Source organism: Esox lucius, chromosome 11 (assembly GCF_011004845.1).
Source record: "Esox lucius isolate fEsoLuc1 chromosome 11, fEsoLuc1.pri, whole genome shotgun sequence".
Taxonomy (NCBI): domain Eukaryota; kingdom Metazoa; phylum Chordata; class Actinopteri; order Esociformes; family Esocidae; genus Esox; species Esox lucius.
The window spans coordinates 33,175,826-33,200,132 of record NC_047579.1 but is presented as its reverse complement, the minus strand read 5'-3'; the positions used below and the strand labels follow the sequence as shown (position 1 = coordinate 33,200,132).

The following is a 24,307-nucleotide window of genomic DNA, read 5'->3' as shown; positions in this document are numbered from 1 at the left end:
AACACACACTGATATTCAAAGCACACACTAATACTGAAAGACATAAACAGACAGGCACAATCTCAGCGTCAGTCGTGGACACCTGTCTCACCAGGCCCTCTCTTTCAGCATTCAGAGCTCTGATCAGAACGGAAACAGCAAGTGTGTATTCTGGGACGGTTAGCCAAGGAACAGAGACGCATGGGGAATACCAGTTTTAGCCAGGAATAGAGAGAAGAAGAGCAACAACAAGTACTGGGAGTGTCTGCCCACTTAGCCAGCCTGGGCAGGAAGGAAAAACACACACACAGAGACACACAGACAGGCACACAAACAGACACAAACCCAGACACACACACAGCCATCCCTCTGATCTGTGAGTCACACAGGCTAGGCAGGGCCCACATCAAAGCAGGGGCATTCCACGAAGGTCAGCGGTCTGATTTAATGAGAGAAATTAGTGCAAATCAAAGGTCACTCACTCAGGAGGAAAACAGGCCCTCTGCTGCCATGTCTCATTTCAGGAAGCACATAGAACAGACTCGTCAGAACTACAACTGGGCTAGATAGTAGGAGTCTGTGTGTGTGTGTGTGTCAGCCTCAGTCTGAGCTCTTATGACTAAATAAGGAAATCATCCCAGGACCAGGAAAACATTTAGGACTGTGGATATGACGGGGACCTCTATTTGGAAGTCAATCTGTGGTTTGTGCGTATGTAATGGCACTTGTGTGGGACTGTGCTTGTGTGTACATGTGTGTTCATGCTTGTGTTTGTGTGTGTGTTACTGTGTTGCCCAAGGTTGTGTGCCCACAGATGTGAGTCTGCAGTGCAGAGATGAGCTGACCCCACTCATGACCCCTCTGCCTTTGAACTGGTCTAGAGCCTTGACTTAGCCCCAGCACCACTCTTTGATTCAGACTGCTTCCAGAGGGAGAAGCATTACAGCCACATTACATTACAGGAGTGCTAATGACCAAACCAACCGCCTTCAAAAAGCCATTAACCAACAGACTAGCAGTTAAGCGGCTTCTATTCTGGCATGGAATTATTTCTCTGAGGTATATATTTATACCAACCATTATAACGGAATGTGAACAATTGAGAGGGAAATGGGGTGGAGGAGGGAAATAGAGAAGGGTCAGAGAGAGAGAGCTGTAAGGACTGGTGTAGATGTAAGAAAAAAGGTACTTAAAAAAAACTATACTAACATTGTTTTCATTCAAATCAGTTTCCCACAAAAAGGAATCAATTCTGTAGTCAAAAGGCTTTCGGAATACAAGTCAAATCTAACATGTGAATTAGAAAAATGCTAACATTTGAATGTGTCCTTCTTTGGCCTTAATTTGCAGTTTTTACTAAGCAAAAATGTTTTATTGTTTTAAGGTGTAAGACCTAAACTACTGTTCAAAGGTTTGGGGTTACTAAGAAATGTCTGTGTTTTCAAAATAATTTTTATTGTCCATTAATATATATCATCAAATTGATCACAAATACAGTGTAGACATTGCTAACATTGTGAATGACTGTTGTAGCTGTAAATGGCTGGTTTCTAATGGACTATCAACATAAGCGTACAGAGGCCCATTATCAGCAACCATCACTCTAGTGTTCCAATGGTTTGTTTGTTAAAGTATATCATTTTAAAATGAAACATTAAATAACCCTTTTGCAATTATGTTAGCACAGCTGAAAACTGTTGTGCTGATTAAATACGCAAATAAAACTGGCCTTCATTAGACTGAGTATCTGGAGCATCAGCAATTGTGGGTTTGAAAATGGCCAGAAACAAAGAACTTTCTTCTGAAATGCGTCAGTCTTGGAATTGCCAAGACTGACTCAGTAATTGCCTTAATTGCTCAGAACAAGAATACTGTACAACGGTCCAGCATGTGATACTGCAGCACATGGAGGACACTCAATGCCATCAACAAAGGACCTACAACTGTCCAGCCATCATTTCGCCTTACCACCTGGCAGGAGCCGTGGAATGTGTGGCGCCAGGTTCGGAAGCTGAGGCGCCACCAGGAAGAGCAGATGCAGATTTGCTCATAAGTTTGCATACCCTGGCAGAAATTGTGAAATGTTGGCATTAATTTTGAAAATATGACTGATCATCCCAAAAAAAATTACTTGTCTTTTATTTAAGGATAGTGATCATATGAAACCATTTATTATTACATAGATGTCTGGCTCAGTTTTCAAATCATAATGATATCAGAAATCCAAATGGCCCTGATCAAAAGTTTATATACCCTTGAAGGTGAAACACATTGGTAAAAATGGCAATTAAAGGTTAATATCCCACACCTGTGGCTTTTTAAATTGCAATTAGTGTCTGTGATAAATAGTCAATGAGTTTGTTAACTCTCACGTGGATGCACTGAGAAAGCTAGATACTGAGCCATGGGGAGAAGAAAATAATTGTCAAAAGACCTGCGTAAAAAGGTAATTTGTAAATACTTTAGAATTCATCCAACTGCTTCCATCTTCTGTCACATCATCAATAAACATTAGTGACCCAGTGCCATTGGAAGCCATGCATGCCCATGCCATCACCCTACAGATGATATGCTTTGGATCATGAGCCGTTCCAAACCTTCTCCATACTTTTTTCTTCCCATCATTCTGGTACAGGTTGATCTTAGTTTCATCTGTCCAAAGAATGATGTTCCAGAACAGTGCAGGCTTTTTTAGATGTTTTCTGGTAAAGTGTAATCTGGTCTAATCTGTCCTATTCTTGAGGCTTATGAATGGTTTGCACCTTGTGGTGAACCCTCTGTATTTGCTCTCCTGAAATCTTCTCTTTATGGTAGACTTGGATAATGATATGCCTACCTCCTGGAGTGTTCTTCACTGGCATGGATGTCGTGAAGGGGTATTTCTTTATCATGGAATGGATCCTACATTCACCCACTACTGTTATCTTCCGTGGACGTCCAGGCCTTTTTGTGTTGCAGAGCTCACCAGTGTGTTATTTTTTCTCAGAATGTATCAAATTGTTGATTTGGCCACTGCAATCTCTGATGTATTTTGTTTTTGCATCCTAAGGATGGCCTGTTCCACTTGCATTGAGAGCTCCTTTGCCCATGTTCATTATTTAAATGCAACTTAAATATATTTTGTTAAACAGCCAAAATAACAAAACTTGTGTCAGTGTCCAATTATTTCCGGACCTAACTGCACATACTGCAGAATAATAATATAATACCAGATTGAACAGGCCAGAAGTAAACCCTAAAGATTATCCTGTCCCAGAGACTCCACTCAGTATAAAGTATTTATTAGTTTGGAGCTCCAAATTTTAGGTCCTAATGTTCATTTTTGAGTCATGACAACCTATACCACAAAAACACACATAGCTATGTATAACAGATCGTGATAATGTAACATTGTCTCGCTTGCAAGACAACCTCTGGACTTTGATAAAACTACAACGTTTAATTTCTGTGGAGGACATTTTTAATAAGACATCTGTAGCCACTGAGCTCTCGATGAAAACATCAACCAATTGTATTTAAATCATAAAAAGAATATTTGATCAAATGAACATGCAAATTCAGAATCATAACTCTAAGCAAAACTCTAAGCCACTGATGTGTCGCCTCGACAACAGAAAGATCCCCATAACTGTTGGATGTCTGGGAGACAAGACAAGGCTGGCCAAAATGACAATGCGAAGACAGAGAACTGAGAACTCACGCTGCCACATACATATGTACGCAGACAAAGACACACACGCAGTGTTGGTGTCCAGCTGTCTGCTATGCAGTCTTCTCTCTCATCAGAGTACCTCCTTTAGCTCTGATTCCTGTCATCAAGCCCTTCATTTTCCTCTATCTTGTTAATCACTTGGGGAATAAAGTTCTTTGAATATTTTGACGGAGAATCGTGCCCATCCCCCGTTTCAAGACAGACCACTCTGAGGATCTGACTTTCTCCCATGCTGTTTGAAGTCCAGATGTTCTTAAGAGAAGATACTGCCAGGACATGTGAGAGCTGGAAGTAAATGGAATTAGTCGTAAAACAGTTTCATGTGAAGTATAGTCTAGAAAACAGAAATACGGCTTTGGATGAGCCAATACAATGATCAAATGATTAGTTTAGGACAAGGCTTAAATGAATTAGTGATGTTGCTATTGTTTCTGAAGTTATATATTTTGGACGGAGCAATAAAAAACAGCCCTCAAAACATGAGAAACAAGAGCACTAAGTAAAATGTCAACTAAATACATACAGTCAATCACTTAATTTATCCACCAGGTTTGGGTTAGATGTTAATTGTGTAGCAAAGTGCTATTCTTGAACTGGGATTTAAAGTGGCCACATTCCACAGGATGCAAAATGATTATTCTATTTCAAATTGCTTATTTCTGTTTAATATATATGCCTTATTTCTATACTATATATATAATTATAAGATTGAGAATTACATTACTGTCCCATTATTGAGGCCCAACAGGACCACTGATGACGCAATCTCCATTCCAATCCACACTACCCTCAGCCTCTAGGACTACCTTCCACAGCACATATAGAGAATGGTGTTTATTGACCACAGCTCAGTATTTAACGGCATTACACCCTCCAAGATCATCACTAAGCTTGTGACCCAGCGATTGAACATCTCACTCTGCTACTGGATGGTGGACTTCCTGACAGACAGCTCACAGGTTAAGGTAGGCAACAACAAATCAACCACGGTCAACCTCAACACAAAGGCCTATGAGGGGTATGCGCTTGTTCTGCGTGGCCGCACACGACTCCAGCAGCATCATTGTGTTTGCTGACGACACAATGGTGGTAGACCTGATCCTTGTTGATCATCTCTCCCTCATCTCTCCCTCGACAACAGCAAGACAAAGGAGCTGACGGTGGACTGCTGGAGAGGAGGGGAGAGAAAGCTAATTGCTAGTTTATGGCAGCTCGCTCAATGACAGACTCGTGCATGTGCAACATTTGGCACTAATCTGACTAAATCATTACCAAGGGGAAGATCCTATTCATATATTTCAAATGAATGAAACTATCACATTGAATTTATCTAAATTAAATTTTCAACTAAATCTGTTTCTTAATTTCAAATGATGCTGTTGTCAATTCAATCCAATTCTAGGCCCCAAACCAGATATCCTTGATCACAGCTGCTTGAATAGATTAACTGATTCACTACGCAATGACAAAACAATTTGGTAATAGGTAAAATAAGAGAAAACTGAGGTAGGGTGAATAAGAAATGTGTGTCTCCCTTTGTTTGCCTCTTCAATGGGGCTCTGGTTCCCTACTCCAGTGGAACACTACAGAGCTGACTGCAGGCAAACACATTCACTGTGCACTGTTGTCCTGGTGGCACGGATGGCCAACTAACGCTGCTCTTTTCAGCTCATCCTTTGATCTTCCAAAATAATAGAGGGCAAAAGCCCAGTTCAAGGTTTTGGATGGGAAAGGGATCACAACCAAAGTCTCAGCGCTGAGGAGGATTTGGGCTAATTCCTTGGCACGTTGAACGCCAAGTCTAAACTCACAGGGCATCACAACAATCTGGAAATAAAAAGGTCTCATTACTTGATGGGCAAACACCAATGCAACCAGAAGAAGGCACCAGTGCAGGGACCTTAACTGGAAAGGAAACCGCCACATTAAACAAGATTGTCACAGCGCTGCACTGATTGCCCCATCTTCCCTTCTCTTAACTTTACCTCAGAACAATAGGAGCCTCTGTCCTCAGACTGGTGTCAAGGCCTCTATGTCCAGGCCTTAATTCAGTTGGGTAACAGCCTGCGGGTCAGGGAAGGGATCCCGGCCAATAATAAACGGTGGTAAGCCTAGGACAGAGAATCCCCGTACTCCACCTCCACCATGTCAGATATGACTCATTTATTCTCCTTCACAACAGCTCTGACTTATTAGCCCAGTCCCACCACATGAAGGGGATGAGTGTGGGTTACTCATGGTCACGACATGACACTTACATCCAGTCCCTCGGCCAGCCTGCGGTAGTCAGCCAGACAAAGCAACAAAATAATCTGCAGATTCCTGGAAGAGAAGGGAAAGAGGACAGCAGGCCCTGAATCCAATCACCTCGGCAGACAATTTCTGAATAGCAGCTGCCTCCATGGGACCTACTCTGTGTCTGCCTCACATATCAAATAGTGGGAAGGAGTCCTTTGACGGCATATGTAAAATACTGCTTAAGCTTCACAAAATTGAAAAGTACTAAGCAGTAGGAATTAAATAAAGGCAGTCAAGCAGTGTCTGACAGTTTCAGAAAGCGTCCATGTTTTACACATAATATTAAAAAGCCTCATCTTTAATGTATAGTACATGAATTCTGTATTATAGGCATCTACCAGTATATCAGCACATCTAATTATCTGTAAATCACCATTACCAATGAAATCGTCAAAAGTTTGAATTATTTAACTGCTATAGCACTTTTCATGAAAAAAATCTAACTACACTGACTTCACTACACTGACTTCATAACTCCTCAGCAAGGTCCACCATCTATTCTTGGCTTGAGCAAAATCCTCAAAATGTCTAACTCTTCAATATTTAATGCAATGCATAGCTATGTGATTGCCGTTCAAAAATTAAGTGTGTAAATCGGTTTTAGACAATATCAGGATCGTTAGTTAGCAAGTTTGTATCACGGCAATGAAACAAAACATGAACTATTATATTTCACTTCTTTAGGAAAACATCCCTAATGTGGGAAACAAATGGGTTTTTAATTTCAAAGCTATAGCACATCATATTTTACATAAAACCCATGGATCCCCATGGAGATCCTGTAACAGCGCTATGTCCACAGAGCAGTGAATTTCTGATCAATGTCTGGGGAATTGAGTTTTTTGCCGGGGGGGGGAGGGGTTGGGGGTTGAGATCTGGAGTTTGTGAGCAGACTCATCATTTAGACATGAATGACAACTCACTGTCTGTCATCAACGCTGGATATCAACTCAGTCCGACTGTAGCTCTCCAGAAACCCTAATCACAGACTGGTTTATTCCTCAGACGTTTTGTGATCTATGCCAAAACGGAGTAGTAGTAGAGAAAGCAGTCGTGTTGTATTTCTTCTTTACATTTTTTAGGTGGGGGGTGTTGTGGTTGACGCGGTCCGACATAATCGTACCACAGAGCTATGCCCACAGAAGACAGACAGACAAACCAGAATAGTGAAGTAGTTGCCAGTGTGTTTAGAGTGTGTTTATGAGTACTTGTATGTGTTTCTATGTGTGTTTCTGTTCCTGTGTAAATGTGTTTGTGTATGTGTTCATATAATTGTTTGTTTTGTGTGCGTGTGTGTTTCAGGATGATGAGACCTTCCATTCAGTACAGCAGGCCATAGACAGCTTTCCTGTTTACCCAGTTACAGTATACTATACCCAGTTACAGTATTTAGAACCATGTCTTACTCTCAAATCGATGGAAAAGCTGGGAAAACTTTGAGTGCTATCACTCTATATTGCTATTAATAAATGTACAACCAATCAATTTAAAATAAAAAACTAGAAACAAATCATAATTCCAACTTTACATAATGTCTAAACGCATTTAAATCTAGGCCTAAACTATACTACTGTAGGCCAAATTCTTAAAAACAATAATCGTAACAACCGAAAATAAAATGTAGTTAGGGGTAAAATTCCCTTCCATTTTGTTGTTCACATAGAGTTGTGTAACCTGGGAACGATCTGTACTTGCCATTCTATGTCAAAAACATCTGAGAGTCACCATTTGTCCAACTGTCCAAAATACAGAATGGTGCACGGCAGGACCCCAAGTCTCCAACTAGGCGCCAATGAACAAGCCCTCGCCATGCTGACATTCTACATTTCATCTGGAGGCTTGAGGAGTCAAATAAATCCCCAGTCGGGGGCTGCTCTGTCAAATGGCTTCCCACAGAGTCGCCATGCTATCCAAGCAGGAGAAGTAGCGGGGCTACGGAGAGCCAAACACTCTAGATGGGAAATCATAAGTCTTATATGGGCCTGGGCATGGGGATTCGGTTAATATAGCCCCTAAAGCCATTTAGCCATAGAGGCAGTATTGTGGTGCTGTAATGGGAAAGTAAGTGCTGCTTATGGGAGGGAGATGGCTACCTGCGGTGAGGAGAGAATGCCTTGTACAGCTTGTTCCTTGGTAGCGGGTTCAGGGGCGCTCGCCCTGCGATGCTGCTACTGGTACACTGCTGATATGGACCCAGGCGAATGCGGGACAGAAAGGAAAAAAATGCAGCCCCGGGTTTTGGAAATAAAAGGCCCGAGCTGCTGTGTACCATCCAAAAGATTTCTCCTTCCTTCATCCGGCAACCTGTGGTTTTCAGGCGTTTCAATTTCTTTGACTTCTAGCACAAAAACCTGCGTTAGATCGCATTAGAAGTTACAGCTCTGCATGATATTTTTTATTTCCTTTTAATCCGCTATTTAACTTTTTAATTTTTTCCGCTGTGCTTCTAATACAAGAAATGGTTTTGCAAATTCGCGAATTTTTAATTTAGATAGAAATACAGACTTTTTTCTCTCTCCAGTCACGCACACCTGCAACCCTTCAACACACCCACTCGCAAAAACACATTTCTCTCCGAAATCCCACCTAGCAGCAGGTAAGAAAGTACCACTGGCACCGGCCACCACATCGCAGAAGGTCAACGGCAAGACAAAAGAAGCTGCAAGACAGCGATGCGGACCGGAGGACATCGGTGAGACCCCCTACCTGTGCGTCGCGCTGCCTCCACTCCTGGCTCTGCAGCTGGTGCTGGTGCAGGGCGGCCCGCGCCTCCCTCTCCATGGTGCCCACCTCCTGCTGGTGCTGCTGGACCAGGGCGTCCCTCTCCGCGTTGTGCTGCTGCTGCAGACGCGTCCTCTCCTGCTCCTGCCCTGCACGCTGCTCGCACATCTGATTGGACAACAGGACGAGAGGAGAAAGAAAGAAGACTACCATCAGCCTCAGCCCCGGTCGTCATGACAATCCGTCCATCCATCCATCCATGCATCTTTCCATCCATGCATGCAGCACTCCCATCTCTACCCATGCGCCAATGCGCCCCGCTGCTGCGCACAGGGCGGGACGGCGTATGTAGAGAAAGGAGAAAAAACTCAAACGTAATGTTTGCGTTTTAGCTCACGACGTGATGACTCTACGACACGGCGGCGAAATTCGTTTACGTCTTTATTACCTCCCTGTGTTTCCACCCGTCACGCTAATTCCAACCCACAATCTGTCTCCCCCAAATCGGACGCCTCTCGTTCCTCTCCAAACGGTATATAAAGGAGCAGATAGCTTTGGAGGGTGTGAGGGGTTGGCCATCTGGCTACCGAAGCTGCCCTCGCCACGTGAAACTGACAGTGTGGGGAAATCGGCTTAGTTAAGGCAATGCCTATTATCATCAGTATATTATGCCCCAATCATGAGGATAAGACAAACACACACTTCCATGGGAAAAATAATATGCTCCTTCTACCAGACAGACAGTGGCGCAAAACTGAAACTACACAATTCTAGCGAATTTTGACATTCAAATCTACTGGATGCCTATTACTGCTAAATTACTGAAATTAGAAGGGTCCATGCTAACAAGAAGTACAAGCCAAATTGACCAGATCTAAATGAATGCAGTCATCACCGGATGGAATGAACTGAAAACAGAGACAGGGAGGAGAGACAACGAAAAGCAAAAAATACCCTCCAAAAGGAAGAACCCTTCACAAACAAACCAGGCAGTCAGTTAGTTGATATGGGCTATCCCCACCAATGCAGACAGCTCCACTTTGTAGCGTTAGCTCCTTTAGCCTAGCATTTGCGTAGGGCTGCATATCTGAGACGAATCACCTGCTGTGAGGTAAAGCCTGGTGGCGGAGTGTTGAGAATGCTAAATCCTAAGCACCACAAGTGCCGGCCTTTTCCCAGGCTTTGCTCACTCTGCTCTCACTCCCCCATGGAGAGGTACCCGTGACCTCGTCCCATCCCCGCCGGGTGCTCCCTTGCAGGGGCTGTGAAAGGCCAGCAGGGGCCCTGAGCTGGGGCCCGGCTCCAGCTCCATCCAGCTTTGAAGCTAATCCCCCACACAATGTGCTCCTCGGCACCCTACCTGGGCCTGCCATAGACAGACAGACAGAAAGAGAGGTCGGTAGAAAGAGAGGCCGGCAGCACCAGACACTGCTTATGAACGGTGAAAACCGTGTTGTTCGAATCCTGAATCATGATGGTAAGCCATGGTACAAGCCATGGTACAAGACCATTACATGACATCAGTTTTAAAGCTCTAACCGTCTTTGTAACTGGTTTATAATAGCAATAATGTACTGTATATTTGGGGCTTGTGGTATATTGCCAATATACCAAAGCTAAGTTTGAGATGAGTCTTACAACTCCACTTAGTTGTGGTGTATTGGCCATATACCACACCCCCGCGTGTCTTACTGCTTAAACATATATTGTTTTGCCATGCTGGATTTCAGGGTTTCCCCCAAAACAGAAAAGGAAGGGAAAGTCACAGGGGAAGAATGGAAATGTACAATGAATTTTAAAAAGTGATGCATTTCTTTTACTGGTGTCACACATCTTGCATACATGAGGGTTATTATTAAGGCCACTACACACTAATAAAACACACACGTGTGACATAAACCGTTGTTTTTAAGACGACAACACAGCCTGAGCATGTGTTTCTAGTAGAAAATCCACAAAGAAAACATTTTAAATTTGAGTATCCACTTATTATTATCACTGAAGATGTTCAACGGAATTAAAATAAGATATGATATCTGCTCAGTAATTAAATTCCATTCACTATTATATTATTCATACTGTAGATCCAGCTACCAGATTCTACAATCATGCAGAATCCCGCCATATGATTCATATCTCCAGAGTATGTCAAAGAGATGGACAGACTGATAAGCAGCTAATTCTTGTAATACACTACAACAGCATGATGAGAGTGGGGAAGCGTTGGCTTACTGTTCATGTGACCGTCCTGATTTCATTTTGGGGGGAGACACAAAAGCCGAGCTAGATCCATGTTAGAAAGGTAACATCACAATAGAAGACGAAAAGGAGAGACGGGTGATGGGGAGACACAAACATCCTAGTGGCGTCACAGGCTGAAGAAGGGGCTGCTGGGTGCTCTTAAAGGGGCCGTTGTGGACACAGCACAGCAGGAGAGAAACACCACAGTTTGACTCCTGTCAGTGAGGCCTGGCAGTAGTGGCATTGTAGGATTCCTAAAAGCTAGTGGAGAGGACCAGGGCCTGTGTATCAGGATGGGGAAGGACAGGGAGAAAAGGAGGTAATGGAACGCTCTCGTCTCACGGGGGCACCGCTAACTGTAGAGACAGGTTAAAGTGAGGGACTGTGTGATAGGGATGTGAAACCAAGTGTACATACGACAACCAAGCAGTTAATACATAGGTGCGGCTAATACATTAGTTTACCTTTTTAAAACAGTTTCCACTAGCAAACCTTTTCACAGATTGCTTGACGACATAGAGGTCTCAGAAACTCATGTAGCAAATATGATAAACTCGGCACTACAGGGTTTTCAAAAACATATTTTATTCTTCGACAAATTAATTTTGGTAGCGCCCTATGACAGCTGTTTAATATTAATGTACAATATATGTACGAGTTATAATTCTCTGGGGTTAATATATGGGTGTGGTTAATACTCAGTTTAGTATACACACAAAGCTATACAATTTATGTAATCAATATATTTTCCTGTTCCCTATATTACAACACTGGTAAGTATCTATCCAGACACCGATACAATCAACGTGCCAGTTAAGCTGTTCCTAAAATCAGGAAAAAATATGTCTGAAGGAAAAGCCTTTCTTTGTGACCTAAACGTAAGGATAATTATTTGCCATTTACATTATCTTCAAAGGCAACTGTCCGTTTTTCCTACAATTTTCCCTCATTTGCGATTTGAATACTGGGTTTTGTTTCTAATTATGGTAACAGTATAACGGTGGCAAATGGGGATCAGGCCAATTGGCTTGTCAACCTGCTGAGTTCAGAGTTTATGACACCATTCTACAACAGCCTCATGACCCCCCTACGTCAGTTCAATGTCAAAGAGCAGGGCTGTGAAGGACCGGCATGACGTCCAAGTGGTCTGGAGGTCAGAGGGAAACAACTATTCTATACATGGAGCCTCTTTTAAACTCTTGCTGAAGTGATCTCAGTGGGAATGTGCCTTTGTTATATGATCAATGGGAAAACTTGACCTGATGACCCAGAGACACACCAACTTCCCTACAAAGGGACATACAAACACAAAACACATCACACACTATGAACAGTGTATAGCTCTCTCTTTCACCCCGCTTTCTCTTCTCTTTTCTTAGATGGACGTCACCAATGAGCGTCACCAAATGTGGCATTAGAAAATAGTTGATACACAGTGCCAGACAGATATTTCTCTGGCAAGTGCTCGGCAAATACAGAAATATATATTTGATTGTCAACTGTGCCTTTGGCTTCATTTGCGTTTCTTATTAACATTAGGACTGACAAAGATAGATTTTCACAACACCAATGAGTCCTGTTGAAACACTTTCAGACTTTCAATAGAGATCCACTTCTGCACCTTCTAGGTTTAACAAAAATATACGGGACATTTTAAAGGTATTTAAAAAAACAAACAAGGAATTTTCCACAATACAATTCCAATTACACTTCAATTAAGCCTGCATCAATAGTTTATTAGGAAAGGCACCACTTCAAAACAACAATTCCACCACCGACCAAATCGGTAATGGAAAACCATTACTGTATTTGCCAGCGAAATTTTGCTCTCATGTTGTCCACTTTGAACCATCTGTATGGATTGTCACACACCGCTAGTCTGTGTGCCTCTGGGGAATGAGAGTCAGGATGGATATTAGGTGCCAGGTAGAACGTTTTTTAATGGACTCTGGAAATCAATCATGTCTTTGACACACTGCATTGGCAGATGATACACTAGCAAGTGACCAGATGGTGTTAGACTGAAGGGACCCTGGTGTCACAGACATAGCGTGGGCACCAACATTAAAGTTGCACAGCAGGTATGGCCAATACATCTGCAATCTTTGAAACAGATTTCCGTCAACTTGTACACTGGGTTAACAAGATGTATGTGTTACACGACATGGAAATAAACAGCATAACGTACAATGTGGACTGTAGTCAACTCAAACACTGACTTCGCTCTACATACATTTCTAGTATAAACTGTTAACTCCATTGTACATTTATATTGCCATATGACTTGTGTTGCATACCTTTAAGATATTTTATTTCTCAGTTTCTTTATATAACCTGATCATTTTCACCAGATAAGAGCCATTTCAGTATATTAATTGAAAATACGTCCAGATAAAAGAAGACTTTCCATCAGTGAGTTAAATATAATTTCCAACCATGTAATTTGCGACGAGGCAAAACAGATGGCTTCGGTTAATCATATACATGTATACAGTCGCAGACAAAAATGTTGACACACCTACTCATTCAAGGGTATGTCATTGGCAAAACACTGCATCTCGCAAAGACACCGTGGTTGGAACCAAAAATGTGGGCTCATTAGACCAAAGGACAGATTTTCACCAGTCTTATTTAATATTAATGCTTCTTGGCCAAAGCAAGTCTTTTCTTATAGGTGTCCTTCAGTTGTGGTTCCTTTGCAGCAATTCAACCATAAAGGCTGTATTCACACTGTCCTCTGTACAGCTGATGTCGAGATGTGTCTGTTACATTCATTTGGGCTGCAATCAGAGGTACAGTGAATTGCCGTGGCTTGTAACTAATGAACTGATCCTCGGGCAGCAGAGGTAACTCTGGATCTTCTGTTCCAAGAGAGCCATGAGGTCTTCCCATTCTTCCATGAGAGCCATCACAGCACTTGATGGTTTGTCCGACTGAACTTAAAGACACTTTCAAAGTTCTTGAAATGTCGTCCTAAAGTAGTGATGGACTGTCATTTCTCTTTGCTTAGTTGAGCTATTATTGCCAGTAGGACTATTACAATATAGACATTATGATGGTCTCTGGTATACCCACCCTATAGCATTAAGGAAAGAAATTCTACAAATTAAGATTTAACAAGACAATCTAGATGACTATCTCATAAAGCTGGTTGAAACAATGCAAAGTGTGTACAAAGGCAAAGTCTGGATACTTTGAAGAATATGAAAGGTGTTTTGATTTGTTTAAATCTTTTTTTGGTTACTACATGATTCCATATGTGCTATTTCATAGTTTTGATTTCTTCACTATTATTCAGCTATTGGAAAAGAGTAAAAATAAAAAAAACATTTTGAATGAGTAGGCGTGTCCAAACATTTGTAATGGTGAGAGATGCAGGGAGCAGACACGAAGGGTGTGTTCAGGGCCCTGGAGAGAGTTTTATTAACCAAAACAGAAGTTCAAGGGGAGGAGGGGAGTGAGAAAGGAATAGCAAAGGTCAAACTCCATGTTTGGGGAGGCAGGGTCATCTCTGGGGCAGCCTCCCAATCGGGTTTTGGAGGAATGGCTCGCGGTGGCCGTACCTCTGGGGGTGGCTCCGGCACCCTCATCTATTGACTGACTTCATCCAACTGGGTCTTCCAGCCCAGTTCTCTTTATCATCTTTGTGACTGGCCTCCACCCTGAGCTACTACCTGGGAGCCATAAAATGCCTCCTCTGACAACGTCCCAAGGGGAGGGAGGGGTGTAAGGGCAGGGCCAACCCAGCTGGGAGCTTCAGGAATCTTCCGAAAGGTACCAGTTGGAACGTCTGCGGGGGTGGGTGCGAAGCTGATTTGTGATTTGCAAAAGACGTTACAGTATGAAGTCTCCCTCCCATGGCCCTCCCACTGACCTGCTGTTCATATCTCTGTTTGAGCTCCTCCAGTTGGAAAGAGAATTCCAGGGCCTGTTTCTCTCTGAAAGACTTGGAGCGGGACAGATCCTCCTCCACCTTCTCCATCTAGAAAGAACAGGGAAAAAGTGATATTACAGCAAAACCTACATACATATAATTTGCCAGTCTGAGATTAGGCTTTTTCTTTGCAACTCTGCCTAGAAGGCCAGCATCCTAGGGTCACTGTTGACATGGAGAAAGGTGTTTTGCGGGTACTATTTCATGAAACTATCTGTTGAGGTCCTGTGAGGTGTGTGTTTCTTAAACTTGACGCTCTAATGTATGTGTCCTCTTGCTCAGTTGTGCACCCGGGCCTCCCACACCACGTTCTGGTTAGAGCCAGTTAGCGCTGTTCTGTGAAGGGAGTACTACACATCTTTGTATGAAAGCTTCAGTTTCTTGGCAATGTCTTGCATGGAATAGCCTTCATTTCACAGAACAAGAATATTCTGACGCGTTTCAGAAGAAAGTTCTTTGTTACTGGTAATTTTGAGCCTGTAATCAAACTCACAAATGCTGAAGATACTGAACTAGTCTAAAGAAGGTCAGTTTTATTCCTTCTTTAATCAGCACAACAGTTTTCAGGGGTGCAAACATAATCGCAAAAGGGTTTTCTAATGACAAGCTTGCCTTTTAAAATTAGAAACATGGATTAGCAAACAAAACGTGCCATTGGAACACAGGAGTGATGGTTGTTGATAATGGGCCTCTGTACGCCTTTCCAGCCACAACAGTCATTTACAGCATCAACAATTTCTACACTATATTTCTGTAATTCTATTTTTGAGTTTAATTTAATGGACAACATTTCTTGCTTTTCTTTCAAAAATAAGAAAATTTCAAAGTGACCCCAAACTGCTGAATGGTAGTGTACACAATATATAGAAAGCAGATAATGACAGCTAATGAGGCCGAGAATGTACTTGTTGTACTGCTATAATGCCAGGATAAAACCATTTAATAGTAAATATGGTGTGATTAATCCTCTTAGTACTGTATGCTATAGCAAAGACTGTTTCTGTTCCGCATGCTGCTGTGTGTTTATTCTACTGACATAATAGAGCAGACATCTCTAAATGGCGTCCAGCGGAGTAAAGGCTTTCAGCATGAGCATTAATCCATTTTGACACATCCATATCCACACAGTTTACTAGCAAAAACATAAAGACAGACATGGAGGAAGAGGGACATCAATGGAGATAAGGAGAGCTTGAAAGAAATGGAGGGAGGAAGAGGCAAATGAATGGAGATCGGCAAGAACAAGAGGAGGATTGGAGACAGAGAGAGATAGAAAGAAATGGAGGGAGGAAGAGGCAAAGGAATGGAGATATGAAAATAATGATGGGGTAAAGGAATGGAGATATGGAGAGAAAGAAATGGAGGGAGGGAGAGGCACAGTAATGGAGATATGGAGAGAACAACAAGGGGAGGATTGGAGATAGATATAGAAAGAAATGAATGGACAGGCAAAGGAATGGAGATACAGAGAGATAGAAAGAAATGGAGAAGAGGCACAGGACTGGAAATATGGAGAGATAGAAAGAAATGGAGGGACAGGCACAGGAATGGAGATATGAAAAGAATGATGGGGAGAGGAATGGAGATACGGAGAGAGAAAGAAATGGAGGGAGGGAGAGGCACAGGAATGGAGATAAGGTAAGAGCAATGAGGGGAGAGGAACAGAGACATGGAGAGAGACAGTTGGAAAGACTTTCATACATTATTAATGTGGGAGACATCCAGTATATAGAGGAATACAGATACAGGAAAGGTGCAGAAATACTGTAGACAGAGACGGGGGATAGAGAAAAAAGAAAAGTAAGAGAGAGAAGGGGGGATAAACTGAGGTGGTAGAGAAGGATAGAGAGGAGCAAAGTAGACAAAAAAGAAAGAGGCGAAAGAAGATAGATAGAAGAGAGAGCAAGAAAAACAACTCCTTACACAATGGTTAAATATACACTGGTCAAAAAAAATGAAGGGAACACGTAATCATCCCAGTATAACACCAAGTCAAGTAAACTTCAGGGATGTAAATCTGTCCAGGAAATGAAGTGATTGTGAACCAATGTCACCTGTTCTGGTGCAAATGAAAGTGACAACGGGTGCACTGGAGAGGCAACAGCAAGACAACCCCCAAAAAGGGAATTATTTTACAGGTGGTGGCCACAGAAAATTGCTCTCTCCTTATCCTTCCTGGCTGATTCTTATCTCATTTTTGTCCTTTGTCCTAGTCACGACTGGTAGCATGAGGACAGCGGGCAACTGGCTACTGGTGTGCATGTTTCTGACCAAACTGTCAGAAACAGACTCCAAAAGGGCGGCATGAGGACCTGACGTTCCTCTAGAGGGACCTGTGTTCACAGCCCAGCACCGTGCAGCTCGATTGGCATTCGAACACCAGAATTGGCTGGTCCACATCAGGTGCCCCGTTCTCTTCACAGTTGAGAGCCGGTTCACACTGAGCACATGGGACAGACATCAAACATTCTTGAGACACCGTGGTGGACGTTAGGCTGCCTGCAAAATCATCCAGCATGACTGGTTTGGTGGGGGGGTCAGTGATGGTCTAGTGAGGAATATCGTTGGAGAGTTGCACAGACCTCCATGTGCTAGCCAAGAGTTCCCTGACTGCTGTTAGGAACAAGGGTTAAATCCTCAGAACCATCGTCAGGGCTTACGCTGGTGCAGTGGGCCCTGGGTTCCTCCTGTTGCAGGACAATGCCTGGCCTCATGTGGCCAGAGTGTGTAGGCAGTTCCTGGATGATGATGGTATTGATGCCATTGACTGAGCCTCACGTTCCCCAGTAGAGTTGCCCGCTCTCTGCTGTGGATTCCTAAGCTCCAATAGCTGCGTTGAGTTTCGTCATTGTCTGTGTGTGTTTTAGTTTCCTTCAAACATTGTTGTTTGTCCTGGTTAGTTTCTACTGGTGGCTATATTTCCATACCCAGCTGTAATGTTTGCTTTTATATGTGGCAGTACATAGTGGGGTGAGTTTGACAGTTTTTCTCCTACAGACTGGACCACTTCTCTGACTGGACCACTTCTCTGACTGGACCACTTCTCTGACTGGACCACTTCTTTGCCCTCTGTGTTTGTTCTAAACTGGAATGGGAGAAAGGGTGTGCCCATCACCACCCACTGTATGAACTGTTGGTGTCTTCATAAAAGCACAGCTTACAGTTGATTTTGTTTCTGATGTCAACGTTCCGTTTCTTGCTCACAATTCAGCTTGTGCCTTTTCTAATGCATGTTCGCTCTAACGGAGCTACCTGCCAGCTTCAACTTCAGCCTGCAAGTTAGAGACAGAAGTAGATGATAACTTGCCATGGACGGGCACAACTTTTGCAGTTAAACTGTATTGCTCAACAAAATATCCTTTTGGCTAAAAAAATATTCTAATAATGCAGACTTTGGTCTAAGTAGAGAACAGAGAGGGATACAACACTGGTAGTCCAGGGGACTGGAGATGAGGGGAGAGAAGAGTAAAATGAAGGACAGCTGGTAATAACACATTGTCCATGGTGCTGTCAGTTGGTGTCCATGTTGTTGTCAGTTGGTGTCCATGGTGCTGTCAATTGGTGTCCATGGTGCTGTCAGTTGGTGTCCATGTTGCTGTCAGTTGGTGTCCATGGTGCTGTCAGTTGGTGTCCATGGTGCTGTCAGTTGGTTTCCATGGTGCTATTCGAAAATATTCCCGCCTACACCATGCCGACAAAGATACTTGTTCCATGTGTACAGTTACACACTAATTACCATATAACATCTCAATTCTTCACAATTTAACAAGTGCTCTGTCAATAACGCCTACACACGCAATTCGCCCGGAGTGCTCCCACTCTGCCCAAACGCCTAGGGGAAACTAACTTTGTATTAACACCGTCAGATTTTACAGCGTAATCCGCATCGATTAGTTATCTCTCAATAATCCGCAGCCCACACCGCGCCAACTGCTGAACAGAGGCCCAGTCAAAAAGACTAATTACTGCATGACTTCACTGTTTATAGCCGTGTCCTCTGTGACAGGCTCTCAACATCAATACCACCCAGCCCACTCCACACCCACACAGGGTAGAGCAGGCTCGTATACACACAATACTCACTACACACTGGCTATAGGCCTTTTAACACATCTGGTCAAAGGGTTTTATCGAGTGAACTAAAAACTGTAGGATTGTTAAATCAGGGGACTTTATACAATGTATTACAATTATCTTGCAAAACCGCATGAAAATCAAAGAGTGAGATGCAAAGGTCACAGGAAGGTGAAATCTTTGTGAATTATGCCACCACGCTCTCTGTAAAAAGAAATAGGAGGGACAGATCATGCATAGAGGGCATCACAACGAACATGTTTAGACCAGCTGTGAGAAAGGGGGAAAAACAGTGAGAGACAGAGAGAATGAAAGAATGAGGAGGAGACACATAGACAGAGGAATCTGTGTGTAGTCTGTATGGAGCCCCAGCACATCTGTGACCAGGATGTGTCATCTAAACTCATAGACTCTCTCTGTCATCTCTCCCTCTCTGAGTTTGTGTGTAGCCATCTGCATTGTCCTGCTTTGATCACTGTCTGTCACCCAGCCTCCACTCTCTGTGGTCACAAGGCAAAAAAGCTCTAATTGGAAAGATTCTGATATTATTCTATGACAATTGTACATTTTAAATCTGCCCTTTCTGGTGTTATGATTAACTGAGGTCATAATATTAGAGTAAATTCCAAACATTAGACACTCAATTCTTGATTTGTTAATCTCGTTATGAATGTCAAAATACATGTACTGAAGATAGTTAAGATCAAATACATTCCAGTTTCAACCTTGGTAGGTCCCTAAAATATTTAACCCAATAAATCAGAAGAGTCCGGGCTAAAAGACACTCCAGATGTCTATGTAGTATTTACGATCTGTATACCTGTAGCTTCATATCAGCGTAGGTCTTCTCTGAGCTGATCTCCACTTGTTTCTTAAACTGTTCCAGAGCGTTCTCCGCCTGCTGGGCCTGTTGCCTTTGACTCTCTCTCAGACAGACCAACTGCTCCTCCTTCTCCCTGAAACACACATTTTACATACATCATTTGTATCTACTAATCCGATTTACATTCACACAGGATTCAAACCTTACAAAGGTTGTTAATTACACCGACACTCAAGCATAATGACAGCACACACTAATACAAACAAACACAAGCTGATAGACATGATGATATAGTATGGAGTCTCTCTTTTCTCCCTGTCATATGATGGACTTTGATGTTCAGCACACAAACTTCCCCTGTTGTTTAGCAGACATGATGGTTGGAGTGACACCCCAGTAAACAGGGGCCTTATGTGTGCCAGCCTGACAGGGAGGACCAGTATAAAAACCTGCCTGTTTTATTCAGGATTAAACTGACTTCTTACACTGCAGCGGTCTGATTTGCCTTCAGAAGATGTATAGGGTGTGCATAAGTGTTGATAGGAATGATGGAAAATGTTTTACCTTTGGCCAGGACACAGACCAACACACAGACCAACAACACTGAGGAATTTGACAAAATGTATATCATTTATGATATTTATGCTCCTAAGCTTATGCATAACAGACTAGTTAATGTTAAAGTTATAATTTCAAGACACAATAATACTGACCCTGGTCAAAAGCAGTGAACTACATCAGTTTTGATGTTGGAAGCTATTTTACATGCTACAGTAACAGGCAACCGATAGCCTTTCCGAAATTTTAAATAAATCAGAAGCGGCTGTACCATTTCAGACAAGACAATTCTGCTCCACCACAGAATGTAAAAGGGGATTAGTCATTTGACAAAAATGATATTTAATTTTAGTCATTTTAAGATTTCCATGTCTTAGTCTATTTTTAGTTTAGGAAAATTTATGGCATTTAAAAAAAAAAGTATTTTACAGCAGTTACATTTTATCAGAGATGGGGACAAGTCACACATGGTCAAGTCCAAGCAAGTCTCAAGTCTTAACCATCAAGTCTCGAGTCAAGTCTCAAGTCACAGTTCAGATAAATCAAGCAACTCAAGTCAAGTCAAGGGTTCACCCTAAGCGAGTCAAGTCGAGTCCTTATAAGTTTCAAGTCAAGTCACAGTACTAAAGAGATGAACACACACACACGCTGTCCTCTGTTTCTGACGTGCGCTCGGTGCGAAGCTCGATTTCAAAATCAAATACCGTTCCGTCTCTGGTTAGAATCCTGCTGCGTCCATAGCAACGCGCTGTTTTTCATGGCAACGGTCTGTTATCAAGAAATAACACGCATTCTGCACTGGAATTCAGCCAATCCATGTAATAAGAGCTAATAATAACAACCTTATAAACTAATTATTGTGACTGAAAAACTGCCTAATATGTAATTACGCTGTAATTATTCTTGTCTGTATGAGTAAAAAAATAAAACTCTTCGAAATGTTTAGGTGCTAGTAATCACATCGGCGCCTCGTGTTAGCCTTTCATGCAGTGAAGTTTACTGTTATGGTGTAAGCACAATGCTTTTTAGTTTCCACGCGCAGTCCGCACATTTAATACAGACATTATAGCCTACGTGTAATAATATACATGCCCGCTCATTTTAAGATGCACATCAACATTAAAATTCAGGCTATGCCACTGTTATAGTCAAATTCCCTTACATCAATTTACCAGACGTATTCAGTAATGATAATGGTCACATTTCTAACAAGAAAAAAAAAACATAATATGCAACCAAGGCCAAATTATGACAAACAAAATATTAATTCATTACATTAGTAACTTAATCGTTATAGATCTTAGTGAAACTGAATATAAAGAGATTACTTTCTTACCTTTCCTTGTGGTTCTTAAAATGACGAATGAAATTTTTTTTTATTCACACGGTCCAGTTCAAAGTCCTTGTATCCAAACGATACTATTTGTGGAGCTCGACTAACGTTACTGTCTGCCATGTTTGGCGCGGTTTGAATTGTGCAGCGTTAAAGGCACATACGCTGATTAGTGGTGCTGATGTCACAACACAAAATAATTTTATTGCTGTTTGTTTATTATAAGTCCAAGTCATTGTCGAGTCTTCCACTTCAAGTCAAGTCTCAAGTAACTTGTTCTCAAGTCAAAGTCAAGTCAAGTCATTTTGATACTTTAATCAAGCAAGTCACAAGTCCTGAAAATTATGACTCGAGTCAGACTCGAGTCAAGTCATGTGACTCGAGTCCCCCACCTCTGCATTTTATGGTGCAAAGCTTACAGGTTATGTAGGTATGCTATTACCTCAGTTGAGGTGGCTGTTCCAACTGTCAAATTAATACATTACCCAGTCCAGACATACATGCCTTTATGGTCTTTAGGGCTAAATCAAACACAACATAATCACATGTGATTTACTATGATATAATTTACCAAATTTGTAAAACTATCGCTAACAAGCTCATGTTCTGAGGAATAGAAAGTGGTGCTGGCATACCCCAACACTTAATAGACCCCGACTGATACCAATTCTGATATTAACGGAAGAAAATCCCCAATACCGATATAAGGTGTCGACAACCGGGTTGGCTAATTAACATCTTAAGCCTTATTGGGAGTGGCCATGACAACAAGGCAGGGGGATTTAAGAACCAGTGGGCACAAATTGGCAGAGATATTTGCAAATCTTAATATTCAAATATAGATTTTTTTGCATTCAAACAACAATACATTTTTTATATTCAAATACTTTGAATGTCCAATTTGAATTTGACAGCCTAAGTATGAGTTTGCTCTGTCTCATCAGTGTACCATCTTAAAGACAAAGCAAAAAAAGTTTTTTCTAAACCATATCAAATTAAGAGCATCTTATCGGTGGGTTTAAAGGCTTATACCGATATATCTGTAGAGGGCCAATATCATCCAATATTATCGGCCAACCAATATATCGGTCAGACACTAAGGTTTAACCCCATAATCAAGTAGCTGTTGATGTTATCATTAGCTAGCCACATTACTATACATTATCGCTACTACACACGAGTGGACTTAAAAGTCTAACTAATAGCTACCTGTGACATTACTGTGGAAAATAGTTTTGGGTTATATATGTCCTGGGTCCCTTTTCTGGTGTACAGCAGCCTCAAATTTCTCCTCCACCTATTACAATAGTCTATATCAGGGGTATTCAAATCTTACACTATGAGGGCCGGAACCTGCTGGTTTTCTGTTCTACCTCATCATTAATTGTACCCACCTGGTGTCTTAAGCCTGAAAAAGTCCATGATTAGAGGTTTGCAATGAAAAAAAGGGCCAGATTTGAATACCCCTGGTCAATATCATGTTGCATTGCAGATTAAACAGGTCCGTACCCAATTTTTTTCCTGCCAAGCACTGCCATCTGTTTGTTTGCAGGGGTTAGCATGCAGGAAATAGGTAGGACCCAGGAAAATGTGTCATCAATTTTAATGGCCATTCAGAATCTTTTTCTGTGAACAGCTCTTCATTTAAACATGACAAATGTGTAAATCTCCAATGTAAAGACAAAAAAGACAATCATGTTAGAGCACTTTCAAAAAGGTTAAATCCGACCTGCCCTAATGCCTGCCATTTTTTACCTGATGTGTGCGGAACACAATCCCAGCTGTGTATTGTTCTGCAGTGTGGATATGAAATATTGAGTGAATGATGTTGTAATTTGCAAATAATCATTGTTTGAGCAAAGACATTTTGGAAATCATGGACCCAAATCAAAGGCTCTTTTCAGAAATGTAATTCAGTTCCCGACCTACAGGACAGGGACACTTTCAAAAAGAGTTGTTTGATCATGAATGACCCATCACTTGTTATTCAACGAACGACAAGGACAGAAAAGAGGCACCTGCATGCATGGGCATTACTGTACACAGAAACTGAAAAACATCTTAATGGCAATATTATGAGTGTGTGGACAGGTGTCTTTAATACAGGTAACGAGTTCAAACAGGTGCAGTTAATACAGGTAATGAGTGGAGAACAGGAGGGCTTCTTAAAGAAAACTAACAGGTCTGTGAGAGCCGGAATTCTTACTGGTTGTTAGGTGATCAGATACTTATGTCATGCAATAAAATGCAAATGAATTATTTAAAAAATCACATGTTTTAGATTCAGTCTCTCACAGTTGAAGTGTACCTGTGATAAAAATTACAGACCTCTACATGCTTAGTAAGTAGGAAAACCTGCAAAATCGGCAGTGTATCAAATACTTGTTCTCCCCACTGTAAGTTAACACTGAACTACACAAGAAATACTGCACATTTGAAATAGAGTCGACGTCTAATGCTCAGTGTGTGTTTTGTTATGTTCTAGCAAAAATAAAAGAGCAGACAGAAAACATTTAAAAAGGTTTAAAAAAAGAGAGCCATCCTTTTTTCCTCCACCACTGACTTCCTTATTTAACGCACCACCAAACTGCAAGATAATAACAACAACAGGGAAGGAAACAGGCAACAAAAAAA

General features: G+C 41.9%; 1 protein-coding gene across 5 annotated transcripts in view; it reads right to left on the bottom strand.

Annotated features, from left to right (window-relative positions):
* cep112 (centrosomal protein 112) overlaps positions 1-24,307 on the bottom strand; it is a 157,114-nt gene that overhangs the window by 68,647 nt on the left and 64,160 nt on the right. For all 5 annotated transcript variants that reach the window (XM_029123329.2, XM_029123330.2, XM_029123331.2 and 2 more), the window contains 3 exons: positions 19,780-19,915; positions 14,826-14,933; positions 8,696-8,878 (listed from right to left, as the gene is read on the bottom strand). In XM_029123329.2, the coding sequence (XP_028979162.2) occupies positions 8,696-8,878; positions 14,826-14,933; positions 19,780-19,915 (427 nt within the window). The remainder of the gene's footprint in view (positions 1-8,695; positions 8,879-14,825; positions 14,934-19,779; positions 19,916-24,307) is intronic.